This window comes from Megalops cyprinoides, chromosome 2 (genome assembly GCF_013368585.1).
Source record: "Megalops cyprinoides isolate fMegCyp1 chromosome 2, fMegCyp1.pri, whole genome shotgun sequence".
Taxonomy (NCBI): Eukaryota; Metazoa; Chordata; class Actinopteri; order Elopiformes; family Megalopidae; genus Megalops; species Megalops cyprinoides.
Genome location: NC_050584.1, coordinates 3,785,614 through 3,801,785, shown reverse-complemented (window position 1 = coordinate 3,801,785; position 16,172 = coordinate 3,785,614). Strand labels below are relative to the sequence as shown.

The 16,172-nt window shown below is 40.5% G+C and overlaps 1 protein-coding gene across 2 annotated transcripts; it reads left to right on the top strand.

The window, feature by feature from the left end:
• Positions 1-5,171: 5,171 nt before the first annotated feature.
• LOC118773272 (transcriptional regulator Myc-like) lies at positions 5,172-7,765 on the top strand. 2 transcript variants are annotated; one of them, XM_036522132.1, is made up of 3 exons: positions 5,172-5,362; positions 6,015-6,678; positions 7,187-7,765. In XM_036522132.1, exons 2-3 carry the CDS (start codon positions 6,024-6,026, stop codon positions 7,729-7,731), a joined length of 1,200 nt encoding a protein of 399 aa, XP_036378025.1. In that variant the 5' UTR covers positions 5,172-5,362; positions 6,015-6,023; the 3' UTR covers positions 7,732-7,765. The 2 variants fall into 2 exon arrangements, with proteins under 2 accessions (XP_036378025.1, XP_036378026.1); XM_036522133.1 differs by lacking the exon at positions 5,172-5,362 and having other exon boundaries at positions 6,005-6,678.
• Positions 7,766-16,172: the final 8,407 nt, after the last annotated feature.

Sequence of the window (16,172 nt, the reverse complement as noted above, 5' to 3'; positions counted from 1 at the left end):
AAACCGGCACAAAAGTAAGATGGATTACTTGATCCTGGATATTCTGATCCAGATTAAACTTTTTGAACAACTGGGCCTTTGTGATAAAGATTCAATTTGAGCATAGTAAAATCTTCCTAAAAAGAGCCCCAGTGTATGGAATACTAGAGGCCAAAAGCCATCATGGGCTCACCAAAGACGTTCAGTTTCTCCAGAGGTAAATGAAGAATAAAGCCCTACTTTTGAGCCTCACCAGTGTTTTCATAGTCAGTAAAGTGAAAGGGCTAAACTGGCATCAAATTTAAGTTAGGCTAGACAGTGTTGTCCATTATAAGCAATGGTGAACTTGAGAGTAAATGGCTAGGATTCTAGCAAGCTATATAAGAACATCTTTGAGTGTGTATAAAAACTTTACTCAACCTTAGAACAGATCCTGGCTGTTTGTCTAATAGGCTCTAATCCATTTTTTTTCTTTAAAAGAAATTAATTGTCTCCACTCATGACCACATTTCCTGAAACGTGAGAATTAGTAGTTAAAGGGCTGAAGAAGCACAGGAACATACTCAGACAGATCAGGGGTGAAGAACCCAGAACCAGAATGGCTCTGCCTGGCTAGTACTAACACCAGCCCCACTGTATACTGACCACTGCCTCATCCATTTGAGTGGAAGTCCACAAACACCAGGGAGCTTCAGTTACAGCAAGGAGGTGGCAGAGATGCAGTCACAGGGGCAGTGTGCCCAATAAGAGTCTGGGTGCGGTACTCACCCCGAAGCCACTAGAATAATTCAAGAATAATACACTAGATTGATACAGGAAGACCTCAACAGCATCCAAAAGTGGGCAGATACCTGGCAGATGACATTCAATTTAGGTAAATGTAAAGTCTTGTATGTGGGAAATAAGAACCTTAGACAAGACTACTTCATGGGTGGAAAAAACTAGAATGTGCTCAATTTGAAAAAGACTTGGGAGTAATAGTTGACCCAAGCTTAACAGGATCTAGACAGTGTGCTGTAGCAGTAAAAAAGGCCAACGGGATGCTGGGAAATATAGCCAAAAGTATTGAGTATAAATCTAAAGAGGTTATATTGAAATTATACAATGCCTTAGTCAGACCTCACTTGGAATACTGTGTGCAGTTCTGGGCACGGCACTATAAAAAAGTTATCGAAGTTCTTGAAAAGGTTCAAAGAAGGGCAACTAAATTAGTTCCTGGCATGAAATATAAAAGCTACGGAAAGACTCAAGTTACTTAACCTATTTAGACTTAGCAAGAGGAGGCTTGGGGCACAAATTTGTCATTCTTGTTGTTTTAGACTACTCCTAAGCGGAACATCCCAAAGAGTCCAGGTGATTCTTGCTAGTAGCAAAATGGGCACATGGCTCATTATAGGTTATGACCCTTATTTTTTGTAAGTGAAAAAAATTTCCTTTTTTCCCTGTTCTGTCTTCTTCACCCTTTCTTAACCATTAATTTTACATTTACATTTATTTATTTAGCAGACGCTTTTATCCAAAGCGACTTACAAAAGTGCATACAGCAAGTATAGTGACAGTACGGGGACAGGATGTGTACAGTTCCACAATGAGACAGTTCTCAGCTGAGAGCAAGGTCTGTTTGAGGACACAGTACTATTAGATTTGTACAATTACAGCCTATAGGGCAACTAATACACAAACGGCGGACTTCAACAACTTCAAACGGCGCAATGAGCGTCAGGGTAAAGGCGGCAACAATAAACAATTTAAAAAGCACAATTTAGAAAGCACAGCAATTTACAACAGCACTGATGGGGGGGGGGGGGGGGGTGGGCAGCAATTGTGTGCTGGGTCAGTCCAGGTAGAGTCTGAAGAGGTGCATCTTCAGGCCCCGTCTGAAGGAATGGGGTGAAGAAGCTGTCCGTAGCAAGACAGGGAGTTCGTTCCACCACTGGGGAGCGATGTAGGTGAAACGCTGATGTCTGGCAGAACGAGCACCTCCTGCCTTGACCATGCAAGGAGCGAGGCGTCCAGTTGCTGCTGAGCGCAGGGGTCGGGCTGGTATGTAGGGCTGGATGAGTTCTTGGAGGTAGGCAGGGGCTGTCCTGTTGATTGCACAGAAGGCGAGGGTCAGGGTCTTGAATCTGATCCTGGCAGCGACAGGAAGCCAGTGGAGGGATTTCAGGGGAGTGACATGGGAGAATTTGGGGAGGTTGAAGATCAGTCGGGCAGCTGCATTCTGGATGAGCTGGAGAGGCTGGGTGGTGCAGGCTGGGAGGCCTGCGAGGAGAGCGTTGCAGTAGTCCAGTCGAGGGAGAACTGTGGCCTGGATAAGGAGCTGCGTCGCGTATGTTGTCAGGAACAGACGAATCCTCCTGATGTTGTGGAGGGGGAATCGGCAGGCCCGTAATCTTAGTGCCACAGCCTGTGGCACAGGATCTTCGTCTGATGGAGATCTTAGAGGACTCTGACAGTTCATAAATACAGTGTAATACTTAGGGCTTCTTTTACAGTAGGCTGGAACATATTGTACATTATGTCTGTGGGATATTACTAAGGAGGTTATCTGACTGACATTCATTAGAGGGCAGGAGGACTGAATATTGCTCATAGAGGATCTTTTGTTTGTCTCTGAACACTGAAGAGTACATGACATAATTTGAAAGTCAATATCAATGCTTTATTATCTATGGGATTTATTAGAATCAAAGAAGACATCTATATACTGATATTCACATCAAAAGTCATACAGAAACAATACCCAGCAATCTGACTGACAAGTTTTTCAGAATACACATGGTACATACACGGTGCCGTCTTTGATTTAATTCACTGTGCCACTGGTCTCTAAGATTATAGTGGATTATTTCAATAATCAAAAACATGCACTCCATGCATGTTTCCCGTGTTGTAAAATTCAATCAGGCATGCAAAGTGGAGAAAACCTCAAGACTTTTTTCACCACTGAAGAGAAACATCATCTAGATGTATGGAGTGAAGGACAAACGGCATCCCTCATTAATCTGCCAAAAACAGGCCTGATTATGGGCCTGGTCTCTGACATCTTGCTTTGTGCATGGACGCTTCTTCCCCCACTCTCTTGCACTGTAGCACAGACTTGTGTTGCTTTATGAGGTGGTTGTTATATAATTTTGGTCACCCTAGACAAAAGCCATGTCCTTTTGCAACTTCTACCCACAGTACTCTATTACCAAGTCTTTACATATTGACAGCTGGAACAACCCAAATGGTAAGTGATGTTACGTTAGCAACCTTAGACACAGCCAGCTTTTCCAGCAAAGGGATTGATAAAATATTTAAGTGTATATATGGGTGAACACTTGTGTCAGGATTAATACTGACAGCACTCAAGAACTTCACAATAAAGCAGCCAAAAGAAAGATTCCCCTCTCTTATTCTTTATTAGTAGTATATGTTGTTAGTATCTGTCAGACGTTGTTAGTATACTATTAATTTTACACACTTCTTACACTCCCATTTTGATTACTGTTACATTGAGGATGCCTGTAAAGAAAGGGAATGTAATTTATGATACATATGCTCATGATTTGCAAAGAACAGTCCAAGGAGACAATCCCCCAGCTTTGCTAAGACACTTCTTTGGTTCTCTCATTTTGTCATTGTAGTGGCCAATGTGACTTTTTACTCATTTTATGGGAAGCATGAAAGTGACAAGGAAGCTACGCTAAAAGAAACTAACGCACAAGTTCTTCATTTTTAAGATACTGTAGCAACACGAATGTTACACGGAGGATGTTAAGCCCTTGTATGTTAGCTACGAAAACACGTACTCACTTAATGATTAAAATTAAAAAGGGTAAGCACTGGGTTTCTTATGGTAATTATATTGAGACTATGATCACCAATTTTAAACACTTAATTTTAGCAAATTGCATTACCGCATCTCTTTCTCGTGTCCACCGTGACCTGACATGCTTCCTTCTAACCGGAAGAGGGTGCAATAGACCAGATTATGCCCATTCGTCGCCTAGGTCCCACATTTGATGAATGTGAAGCAAAACACGAACTTCAATAGCAAGGTAGCCTTTCAAGGCTAATGAGAATGGACAGCTTGCCTTCTAGCTAATCTACCAGCACATTTCATAAAAAGAATACAATTCGCCATCTACAGTCCATTCATCGCTAACCTACAAACAGTCATTCCTGGTACCACGAAAAATGTATTGCTATCTAAAGCTGCAGTTAGTTTGCTAGCAAGTTAATATTAGGTAGAGCTGCTTTTGAATTATACATTCCCTGAGAACCTGAATTTCGCAATCTTGCGATTACTGATTATGTTGCACTTAGTTTATGTAAACTGTATCTTGGATAGTCCTAAACTCTTAATGAATCGATGAGATCGTAGATGTTATCAAATTCTAATCTACAACTACAACATCTTGCGAAGCAGTCGCCCTCCCAAATAAATCGTACTGTTAGGTTGCTTTGCAATCGTGTTCCTTCGCAAGGTAGCAGAGATCGGAACAATCAGATAACAAGCGTCCAATCAGAAACTCCATCCAGGAAGTTCGATAAATGTACTAATTTAGCAAACGTTAGGTGTTACAGATCTTTTTGACGCATCACGATATTGGCGTTCGTTATCTTGGTGTAAAAACCTCATGTACTGTGTAGCAAGCTGTGTGGACCATGCACATTACAAACAAAACACGTTTTGTTCATAGCTTGCCGACATCTGCGAAAAAAGTAGCTTTTTTTGGAAAGTTTTTTGGAAATATTATAGAGTAGCCGTAATCCCATTCAAACATTCATTGTACCATTGTCGTGAGTACAAATTAATGTAAAACGAAAATGACACTAAAGTAGCAAGAGTTTATCCCATTTGTAATTCAAAGACAACTTCACATTAAAGTGGGAAGCTGTTAACAACGTGTGGTATCCAATTTACTACTACAACCGCCATGGGAAGGCCCGTAACGAACATCTACTATACAGTGTTAAATCCCGTTTTCACGTTCTCTGTCAACAGTTACTACGGCTCCGCCTGCAAACGACGCACAACCAGTAGCCCTCCGCGTCAAATAGTTCCAGCTGGCTGTGCGTAGTTCGTCCATGTTTGGCGGGAAATGGGGGCGGAATGATATAAACCCAAGACCGAAAACAACAATTCCGTAGTATTAAAACCCCCGGGCGCTGTGTTTCTTATCCTTGCAGCAAATGAAGGGCGAAGCAGTCGGCAGTGACACAGGAGTACGTTCTGCTTGCGTAGATTGATACACAACAGAAGACAGCAAGTACTTAAACCAAACGCTGGCGGGGATTGCTCCCACTTCGGAATATAACCCATACTTGGCACTTATCAGCGTGATATATTTATACGCAAATTCTCATCGAATTGCTTTGCTTTGTCACTAACACGGTAAGGAAATGGCTTACTGTTTAACTTGCTAGGTGGCAATATTTTGCCGAAGTAACTGTTAATTTAACTAATATGATCCTATTTATGAATCGTAATTTATAACACTATCGCTTTAATCTTCAAAGTGTATTCTCGCTTTGTCACGGTTCATTATTTAGCTCGCTAGTTATGCAACGCATCTGGATATGTGGTGAATTGGGAGATTTTAATGCAAACTGCCCATGTGTTTAAATGTCCTGAAGACGAATGTTGCCAAGCTAGCTAGATCATACTGGCTGCATTTTGTGAACTGTCAGATGCTCTTTTGACGGGCGGTGCTGTCCTGCAGTATTTGAATAATGTTGGAATTCTCAGTCTTTACAATAAACAAGCTGTCTAACTAGCCATCTTGAGTTAGTAGTGTAGTTTCTGGCTCTGTAAGAGGAGCATTTCATGAAGTTACTTCAGTGCCTGGACTCTGAAAATATGTTTCATGAAGACATACTTTCGATATATTTTTGCGTTGTATGTCCTGTACTGTCCTGTCCCCATATTTTCTGTTTAGCAAATTATGCAAAATTCTTTCTCGTAGCGACTTTTTCTTTTTGTACGCTCATAGTTATTATTTGGTTCATTAACTTGATTAATATTGTTCCATTTGTTCACTCACTAGGCAGTCACCATGCCGCTTAATCCAAGTGTGGCGAGTAAAAACTATGATTACGACTACGATTCCATCCAGCCGTACTTTTACTTTGACAATGAAGATGAGGATTTCTACCGTCAACAGCGTAGCCAGCTTCAGCCACCGGCTCCCAGCGAGGATATCTGGAAGAAATTTGAGCTGCTGCCCACTCCTCCTCTTTCACCGAGCCGGCGACCCTCTCCCTCCAGCAATTTCCCCTCAACTGCAGACCGATTAGAGATGGTCACCGAACTTCTCGGGGACGACGTGGTCAACCAGAGTTTCATTTGCGATGCGGACTACTCCCAGTCCTTTCTGAAGTCTATTATTATCCAAGACTGTATGTGGAGCGGCTTTTCTGCTGCCGCCAAGCTTGAGAAAGTGGTCTCTGAGAGACTCGCTTCACTTCAGGCTGCTAGGAAAGAGTCTTCAGAAAAGAGTGACACCACGGGTGTCGGCAGTCGGTTGAATGTCACTTACTTGCAAGACCTAAACACCTCTGTATCGGACTGTATAGACCCCTCAGTGGTTTTCCCTCACCCCCTAACCGAAACCCCAAAACCCAGCAACATCACGTTTTCTCCATCTTTGGCACTGGACACCCCACCAAACAGTGGCAGCAGCAGCAGCAGCAGCAGCGGGAGTGATTCAGGTATGCGAAGTGTCATCATTTGTTAATCTTCTGACCGCAATGCACAGGTGAACTTTTTTTTTCTTGAAAAGTTTGATTTATCGTCTGATATTATTGTTCGTACATACAGGGAACGTGCTACGTTTGCATTTCGTAGTGCTACCAATGGCAAATCTAGGTGTTTTGGTTAAGCCTCTGTAGTAAAACCCGCAGTTACTGTTGTCAAGGATTTCACGCAAATTCCGCAAAGGGTCGGCTAGCCATGTCAGGGGCAGTTGCGTAAGGTTTTTTTTTAAACCCCGCCGGTCGCCCCTATACAAGGCAGTAGACTAGCTAGAAGTGAATATATGGTTCACTGCTGCACTGGTTCAGCAAATATCAGCTAATGGGAAAATGGGTGTGGAAAGGGACTGCAGACATTTTTTTTTAAATGGGGGGTGTTAAACTGCAATTTTTCTGTATATATCTGTTAAAATGTGTTCTTTAGAATCTTTCTAGCTGATAATGGTATTTTTTTTTCTCAATACAGAAGAGGAAGAAGATGTAGAAATTGATGTTGTGACAGTGGAGAAGAGGCAGGCAGTGAGGAGGTCTGACATGTCAGGAGTTCACAGCAGACCTCATCACAGTCCCCTGGTTTTGAAGAGGTGCCACGTGCCCATTCACCAACACAACTACGCCGCCCACCCCTACAGGAGGAATGAACAGCCTGCCGTCAAGAGGGTGAAGCTGGAGAGCAGCAGCAGGGTGCTCAAGCAGATCAGCAACAACCGAAAATGCACAAGTCCAGGGACATCCGATACTGAGGACAGTGACAAAAGGAGGACTCATAATGTGCTGGAACGCCAGAGGAGGAACGAACTCAAGTTGAGCTTCTTTGCGTTGCGGGATGAGATACCGGAGGTGGCGAACAATGAGAAAGCTCCTAAAGTTGTAATACTCAAGAAGGCCACCGAGTGCATCTTAAGCATGCAGACAGATGAACAGAGACTCATTTCACTGAAAGAAAAACTGAGGAGAAAGGGGGAACATTTGAAACAAAGGCTTGAACAGCTGAGAAACTCTCATGTATAACTTTTACATGACAGAAGGACTTTTTTTTTTTTTTTTTTTTTGAAAGCTGTTGGACTTCTTATGCAAATTCAGACTGTTGCTGTGTGTAGTTGTGATGCATGCATATGCAAAAATTGTTTTTGGATAAGATGTCAAATACACAGCCTTTGTTGGAATCGTTGTTGATTTCAGTGGTTAACTGCCTGAGTTTAACTTAAGGAAGGGTGATGAAGGAGATGATTTATTTGTATTTAAGTCATTTATTTTTATTAATAAAATATTAAAAACAGGGCTGCACATTTGTCAGCCTTAATTTAAATATTAATTTGTTTTGTTTTGTATGTTTTGTACAGGATTTAATATTTGCTAAGAAATGTATTTTTGAATGTCACTTGTCTGAATATCCGGACAGACTTTCAACAGATGGTGTATGGTTTGCCATAAATGTTCTTTTGGTTCTAAATCATAAATACATTTCTTTATGAACCTTGTTTTTGATTGTTTTATCATTTTCATACAGGGACATGGGGCATCTCTGTGTGCTCATGTTGAAACTTACACTTGATTATGGCAGCTGCCCAAATGACCGAATTGGATTGGCTTGGTACAATTGGAATGGTTCAGATTGTATTGGTTATTTTGGGAAAAGTCACTGGGGAAAGTAGGTTAATGAGAATTTGAAGAGTGTATGATTGTGCATAATTTGAGTGTAGGGCAGACACTGTTGTAGCCTGCCCTGATGATGTCATGTATCAAGATATATCTCTCCGCAAAGGGTCTTTTTGATGGATTTGTTCTTTGCACTTCACATTTTACCCAAGGTGTCTGTTTTATTGCCCTGTTAATCGCATATGCATCTAGGAAGTTGAGTGGATTATAAACCATTGTGATTGGTACATGGCTCAGAAAAGTCATGCTACCATGGACAAGCAACCAGCCAAGCCTGAGCTATCATTATGTAGTATGCCAATGTTGCGATTAGGCTAACTCTTTCTGTACAGGGAAGTACATATTGATGCTACATATCTGTCTGCTGGGCAGGCTAACAGTGATGTCTGTTTTCAGGAAACATTTGGTTGTGAATGGGGGAACTGGTGATAGTGGCAAAGTAGTGTGTAGTTGCATCTTGTAGGCAGACACTATTCTAGTGATTCGAGTCTTCCTTTTCAAAATGAAGGGCAAGGAGTAGGAGACGGTAGTCTGTCTGATGGAGAGGGAATTGACAGGGAAAAATTGAGGACAACCTTTTTGCAAGAAAATACATAAATACATTTTGTATTCTCTGACTTTGCCTAATGTATATAAATACAGAGTATCTAAAGCATTTTTTTCTGCCTGCATTTGAGGTCTGCTGCCATGTGTTGATATTTGAGGCAACTCTGCCTGACAGATCTCTGCTTGTTTTGCAATAAAGAAGACCAAAGAAGAAGGTCAAGGGCAAGAAGTAGCCAGAATTTTGCCTGTCTAGGGTATTTTTCACAAAATGAATGAGGATTTCCTTACATTACAATGTTTATCCAAGTCTTTTATTTGTAGTTGCTTAGTGTGTGGCTTGAAGTAATTCTTAAAAAAACAGGAGCTCAATGAAACATTAGACGTCAGATAAAATAAAAGCATTCTCATTCATCATTAAACATTTATCTGCCTTTTCACAGTACATCACACACACACAGAAGCACACACACGGTGCTCTACCCCACAGTGGATTAGCAACAATCTCTGTTAGCATTATTTGTTGTCTCAGAGACAGATGTGCCACATATGCATGGTTTCCAGATAGGTTCCATGAAGGTGACTTGAACATGTGACCAAATGAAATGTACGCTTTCATCTCAAGAAACACCTGGGTCAAATCAGAACTGCTTCCCAATGTACATTACATTGCATTTTTGTCATTTATCAGACACTCTTATCCAGAGTGACGTAACACAGGTTACAGATTTTACATGTTATCCATCTATACAGTTGTATATTTACTGAGGCAATAATGGGTTAAGTACCTTGCCCAAGGATATACTATCAGTGCCCTGGTAGGGAGGGAGTCAAACCAGCGACCTTTCGGCTCCCTACAACTATATTACACTGCCACCCTATGTGAACGATACTACGAGACACTGTTAACTTACCTCTCAAGATTTCTGAAGATTTCTTATAGATGTCTGCTGTCTAACATCCAGTTGTCTATAGGCATAGTGTTTGAAGGGATTCACACAGTTCTAAGGACGTCAAATACTAGTGGAATACGGCATCCATTCATTCTCAGATAAGATGATTTCATTCTGGAGGATATTATCAAATATACTCTTAAGTGGAAAATAAGATGCTGGAATTCCTGTGTTGTTGAACAAAAGCTCAATATCAGACAACTCCTTATTTCATCCTTTAGTGGTGGAGACTTTGTACCCAAAGTAGTAGTTGCGCCAGTGTCAACATGGTCCCCTTTTGGAAAACTCAGGTCAAATGTGTAAGCTTACATAGTTGAATATATTAGTAGAGGGATTTTCTGCAATGAAACTGATTAAGTGCAAGTTCAGATAAATTTATTATCTTTGTATATGTCAGCCCGGAAAAAATGCATAGCACGCCTAGGTTGTATGATTGCTTGCCAGTGGCTGACAAAGTTACATCATCAGGCACCTGACCTGTGGGTGGGTGGGTCTTAATATGGAATTATTCTATTTGCTGAACAGATACGCCTTTACAGAGTTATAGAAAGACTATGAAGATATGCATTACCCAACTATAACAGTCGCATGACTCAAAAGTAATGACAAAACAGCTAGATTGGACTATTATGCAGGAGATTAAATAAAACCTGAACTGAAAAAGTACTTTATAGTGAGGTGTTAATTTATGTTGTAGTTTTACCTGAAGTACCCTTAGTACTTCAGGTAGTATAAGCTTCTGGTACCCCATCCTGGCAATATTGCATGCATTCCTTCTCTTAAATTCAAATGTATTTTCCATTCTCATATGCCATTTTATATCACTATTACATTGGCTGGACTGCAGTCTGTTAGTATGCTGCCTTTGAGCTTGCAACCCATGACAATCCTCAAACTCTGTGCAACAGGAGATTGAGACAGGCAGATTTCCCTGTTAGGACACTTCACCTGTTGGGATGGGGGTGAAATGAATGCTTCAAGCAAGCACTTGGCAGCATGTTGGTGTCCTCTGTTTCCTTTAATCTCAAGCATTTGATTTCTTGACCATGGTCCCTGTTCAGGTCAGTGCTGGGCAGACTAAATGCTAAGACCTTGAGAGTGTTGGTAACAGTCCCAGCAGACTCTCCTTTTTATTAAATTGTGAGGTGAATATGACCACGTCTCAACACTGATGTGTTAAGAAGCACAATCAATAGAAAAACAATCAAAGGCAGTCTTGAGCAAAATTATTTAAAGGAAGCAGATGCCATTATGTTGCTAATCTGTCCTGAGGATCTTTCTATAATGTTGATTTAATTTGTTAGTTTCAAGGAGCTCTGCAGTACAGAGCCACTCCCATCCACACAGCTGTCAACATGTTATTAATGTAACTGGATGATTATTTTCACATTAGAAATTCTGCCAGACTGCCTTGGCTAGTTTTCTACACAAAGCAACAATTGGCGAGAGAATACCAGAGTAAACCTTATATATTTGTATATTTCCAGTAATCTTGAATTGTCTGAAGATGTTTTATTGTATCTGATAGAACACTACACATCTTGTCATACGCATTACGCACATCATGTAAAATGCATTTGTTCCATAGGTTATTGAGCAGAATATGATGAAAAGCAGGTATTCTTTGATGTTTTAATAAACTATGATCCCAGCATTTATTTGGACCATGGTGGTCATGGTGTTTCTCAGAGTGTCCGGGTGAGACGATGGAAGCTACTGATGTCTTGTGTTGGAATTAGACGCTTTTGGGGATACCCAAGGTTGACACTTAATACCGTATTTTTGCTAGTGGTTTATTGCCTGCCCGTTCTTAATAGTAAAAACTGTTTCACTTTCGTGTGGATTATGCCCTCGTTAACCCGCTCAAGTGCTAAAAGCTGTAGACGTCAACAAACGTGAACTGGCGAGGTGTTTGATCTACATAATACGCCCATGTAGCAAGAAGTCATGCAGGTTTCACAGTGTTTCTTCAACAATATAACATGTACAGGGGTAAACAATAAATGAATGCTTGTCCATTTGTCTGGGATGGAACCACTGTAACGATTTAAATCATTCACGCTCCGTGTCTCAGTTTCTGCTCCCCCGCGCCTGCTAAACCATGACGTCATGCACGCGCTGTATCTGTATGCAGAATGTTCCACTAAGCGCGTGCTTTCACTGAGCACATGGAAAGGGGGTCGAGTTTTAGCAGCATATGAAAGTGTGGTATTGCCACCTTAAAATACATTTCCACCTCTGAAATGGAATATAAATGTCCACGCACGAAGTGGGACAATCCGAAGAAAGGGGTAAGCAAACTCATTACCCCATCCTTCGTTTTTTTTTTTTTTTTTTCCTTTTTCTGTAGCTTGTAGTTTAGCCATCTGATTGCATTCATGAATGCAAAGGAAATTTGAAGTAAAGACAGCTGGCTACCTGGATAGTTAGCTATGCAAAGTACGCGTAACATCTAGTCTACACATTGCTAAAACAAGCATGCTAAATGTCTAAATAGTTATCTGCATAGCGAGGAGTGTTTTGTACAAATATTGAAAATACCACAGCAGATGTTCATTAAACGACGAATGTTGAATGTTGCTGTTTAATCTATTCAGCAAGTTGTTGTTTCATTTATGTATTTGTTTATGTTGTTTAATTTGTGCAAATAGCAGATTTACGATTTGTACTTTACAATCTGTCTTCCCACATGGAGGATTTTTAACATTTGCAAAGAGGTTGTTATTACAAATACCTATTCAGGCATGCATAATCAAATACCTTCTGTGTCACCTGTGATTAGTTCTAGAGCCTTTGAACAAATATCCACCACTGGGTTGTGCTGTTTTTATTTGGCATTTCCTTGGTTGGCAACACTGTCAGTTGTCTTTTATGATTTTATATGATACATTATGTAGCCCACTGCATTTAAATGTTTTGAAGTGATTCACCCTTTATGATTGTATGTGATGAATTACAAATGCAGTTGATCTGTGCTAAGCTTTAGAGGCTGTTGGGGCACAAGATCTAATGTCATTTGCTCTGTTCACAATTAGTCAAACCGGAGACACCAACATATAACATGACGATGTGTTTCTTTGTTACTTCAGACACTGAAACCTATCTCTCTGATGTAGTACACCAGCAGTGTAACTTAATGAGTTATAAGATACAAGTGTATCTCCCTAACACTGTAAATGTTAGTCAACTTTAGAAGACAGGCTGAAACTCTTGCCCATGTTGATAGCATGTTACGACACAGCCTCACATCTGCAGAAGGATGTCTCATAGTTTCATGTTGGTTTTATCCCCCTCACCTTTGGCGATTTGATTCCACATGTGCTTATCACAAGGTGTGCGGTAGGCCATAACTTCAACCATGCTGGGCCAATATTAGTTTTTGCTGAGTCTGGCCACAGATGGGGTCTACACCTCATCTGCCATTCATGGGATCTTTCCTTTATCTCAAACAAAAGGGCATGTTGCAGTATGACTTCACTGAAATTTGTGAATTGGCAGGGGAATCGGCATCATCTAGATGAGATTTCAGAAAGGAAGGATGCTCAGAGAAGCATATTACTTGTGTATGTTACAGGTGGGCAGAGACTTGAATATCAATGTTGTTCACATCATAGACTGTTTCACTGGTGGTAGAGGAAATTAAGCAGGCAAAAGGATGATGCATTGTGAACAATCAGGAATTTGTAACTGAGAAAAAACCTCTGAGTACTCAGAATTGAAACTAAGCTCAAAAGACATCAGCAGGCATACTAGTGACCTTTTATCCTTTAAATGTGACAATGAAATTGTAACTTACAAATATATTTACCTGAAAATGCAAACGAATTTCTGCACAGTGCTAATGTACTAATAGTGCTAATACTGTTCCTGTCAAGGTTTTAATGGACCAAGCATGCATGGAAATGTTAGATTTAACAGTTCAAAGCAGCTTTGATTGAAAAGAAAACTTGACACCACTGATATTCAAAAGAAAATGGACCCATTTAAGTACAGTCCTACATTTGCATTACACTAAGCAGCTAGGCAAAATTATATTTACACATTTAATCACAACACAGGTTCCTTACAGCCTTAGAAAATAAATTACCAAGAATCCAAAAGAATTCAAAGCACCATCAATGAAAGGGGGCTATGTTAGGGTATTCTATCTTGACTTAGATGAATGATTTCTAGAACTTACAAAATAATTGTTCATATTCTGATTTAATGTGAATTGTACAAGACAAATTCTCTGTAGTGAATGAATTGGGATATTAATAGTTTGTGTCTGTTTGTCTCTGTGTTTTGATGAAATACTGTATCCTGTTTATGCTAGCATATACCAAATATTTGGTAAGTCCGTCATTGGAAAAATAGGACTTTGCTACAATATGCTACTTGTTGATACAAATGAAGCCTTTTATGATATTCTTTGGAATTACCAGAACTTCCACATGTGATTATTAGTGTCTCATTGATCATGTGCTTTAAATGAGCTTAATCTGTCTCTCACAGCTCAAACGGCTGTTTCAACAGTGCCCCTTCGTCCAGGTGCTGGATAACAGCTGATACAGCAGAAGGCGTAAGCTTCCATCTGACTATAACTGACTTTGCGTTAAGGTTCTGCTCCATTCACTGGAAAGAAGATCTGACAAGTGGCTGCTTAATGTCCCCAATGGCCTGGTTTAAGCGTTGCAGAGTAGATTCACAATTGTCTTCTTTGGTGTGGTTCTTGCACTGAGACCTCTCACCCTCTCCATTCAGTTAGACCACACTGTACTGAAGTTAGAACCTCTGCACTGCCAAAAGACATGCACACTCATAATCAGATGATGCCTCTTGTGGTGCAATGCTTCAGTTGATCATCACTGATAAGATGTCAGCCACCGTTGATACAAATTCAGCAAAATGGATGTTGATTAATAGAAACTGTTTTAAAAGCTTGGCAACCTATTAACTTTTCTTTTTAATGCGGGGAAAGCACAGTAGGCACAAGCTTTTCAAGGCACTGAATGTTGGTGTGTCACAGTATTGGGATGAATTGCCTTGAGTCACACCTTAATGACTATTAAGCAGTACATTAATTGACATTAGCTACTCATGGTTTAGTCTGATAGTGATCCGATGGAGTTGATCATCCGTGGTGCATATGCAAAGCTGTGGGCTATCAAGCACCGCTAACTTCATTTTAACTGCGGTGTATAAAAGAGCAAAAATATTTAGTCTTAATTGCATCCTCTACAGAGTACTTAAACCTTGAACAGATCTCCTAACAGACTCCAGAGGTGAGTCCATGTGTGGGAAAGGGAAGAGTGAGGCAGATTTAATACAGAACCTACCACAGAGCCTCCAACAGCCTGCCGGTGTGACATCTGCAATCAGGGCCTCCTGGGCCTGTTTTTACAGCCAGATGATTTCCTGATGATGTCATCATAATGCAACCTACAGTACCTATGGGTCTGTACAAATCACTCTCTCTTCCTCTTCCTCTCTTAGAGAGCATTTGTTTTTTTTAACAGCACAAACAGAGGATGTCTGGATGCCAAGCATTTCACTGTACAGCATTTTCAGTGGGAAAATGCCTGTAATTACCAGCATCTTAGAGTATATTACATGTATAAACTCAAAAGTATAGAATAATACTGGCTTTTATAAAAGTATAAGATTAGAAAGCCACTTCAAGCAAGACATATGAGGATTGGAATGGCCTGGTAAGATGAGTTCAATTGGGAGTCATGGCAGAATCTGAAGAACAGTTGCTTACTCTGAGAAACACAGCCTGTAATTACCAGCATATTTAGCATCTTGTGCACAGAGGGGATGGTTTTTAGTTACTGTAATTGTTAAAGAAAGCTTCTCTGTATGGCTGATTTAAGAAGGATACTTGGGTGGGCGGTCATAGGTGTACTCTGGACTTGTGTGCATGTGACATTTACAGTACAGTAGCATTCCTGTGGCAGAATAAAGATGCTCGGTGTTGCAGAGCCCAAATTAAAGTGTACGTTTCTCAGAGAGAAGAAGAAGGGAGAAGGACATTTAAGAGAAATGAAAATGTGCCAGAATTTGGGTTACTTGTTGCTTACTCTGATGTTTGTGCATGTGGACTATCAGAGGTAGGAACTAGTGTGGATGTGGGAAAGAGTCCTCAAATTCCCTGATTACTTGAAATGTTGGGAGTGGACTGCTCATAGTATGCTAATGAAATAGGTCAACAAATAAATAAAAAAAGGCATGAAAAATACTCTTAAACTGTTTTTTTGAGTGATCAACTCCTTATGAAGCTGCTTAATAACAAGCTGATCATTTAAATCAGCTGTG

Bases quoted from the DNA above. Each gene is read 5' to 3' on its own strand.
- LOC118773272 (XM_036522132.1), top strand. From the start codon at position 6,024: ATGCCGCTTAATCCAAGTGTGGCGAGTAAAAACTATGATTACGACTAC. The intron at 6,679-7,186 runs GTATGCGAAGTG...TTCTCAATACAG, and splicing joins CAGCAGCGGGAGTGATTCAG to AAGAGGAAGAAGATGTAGAA.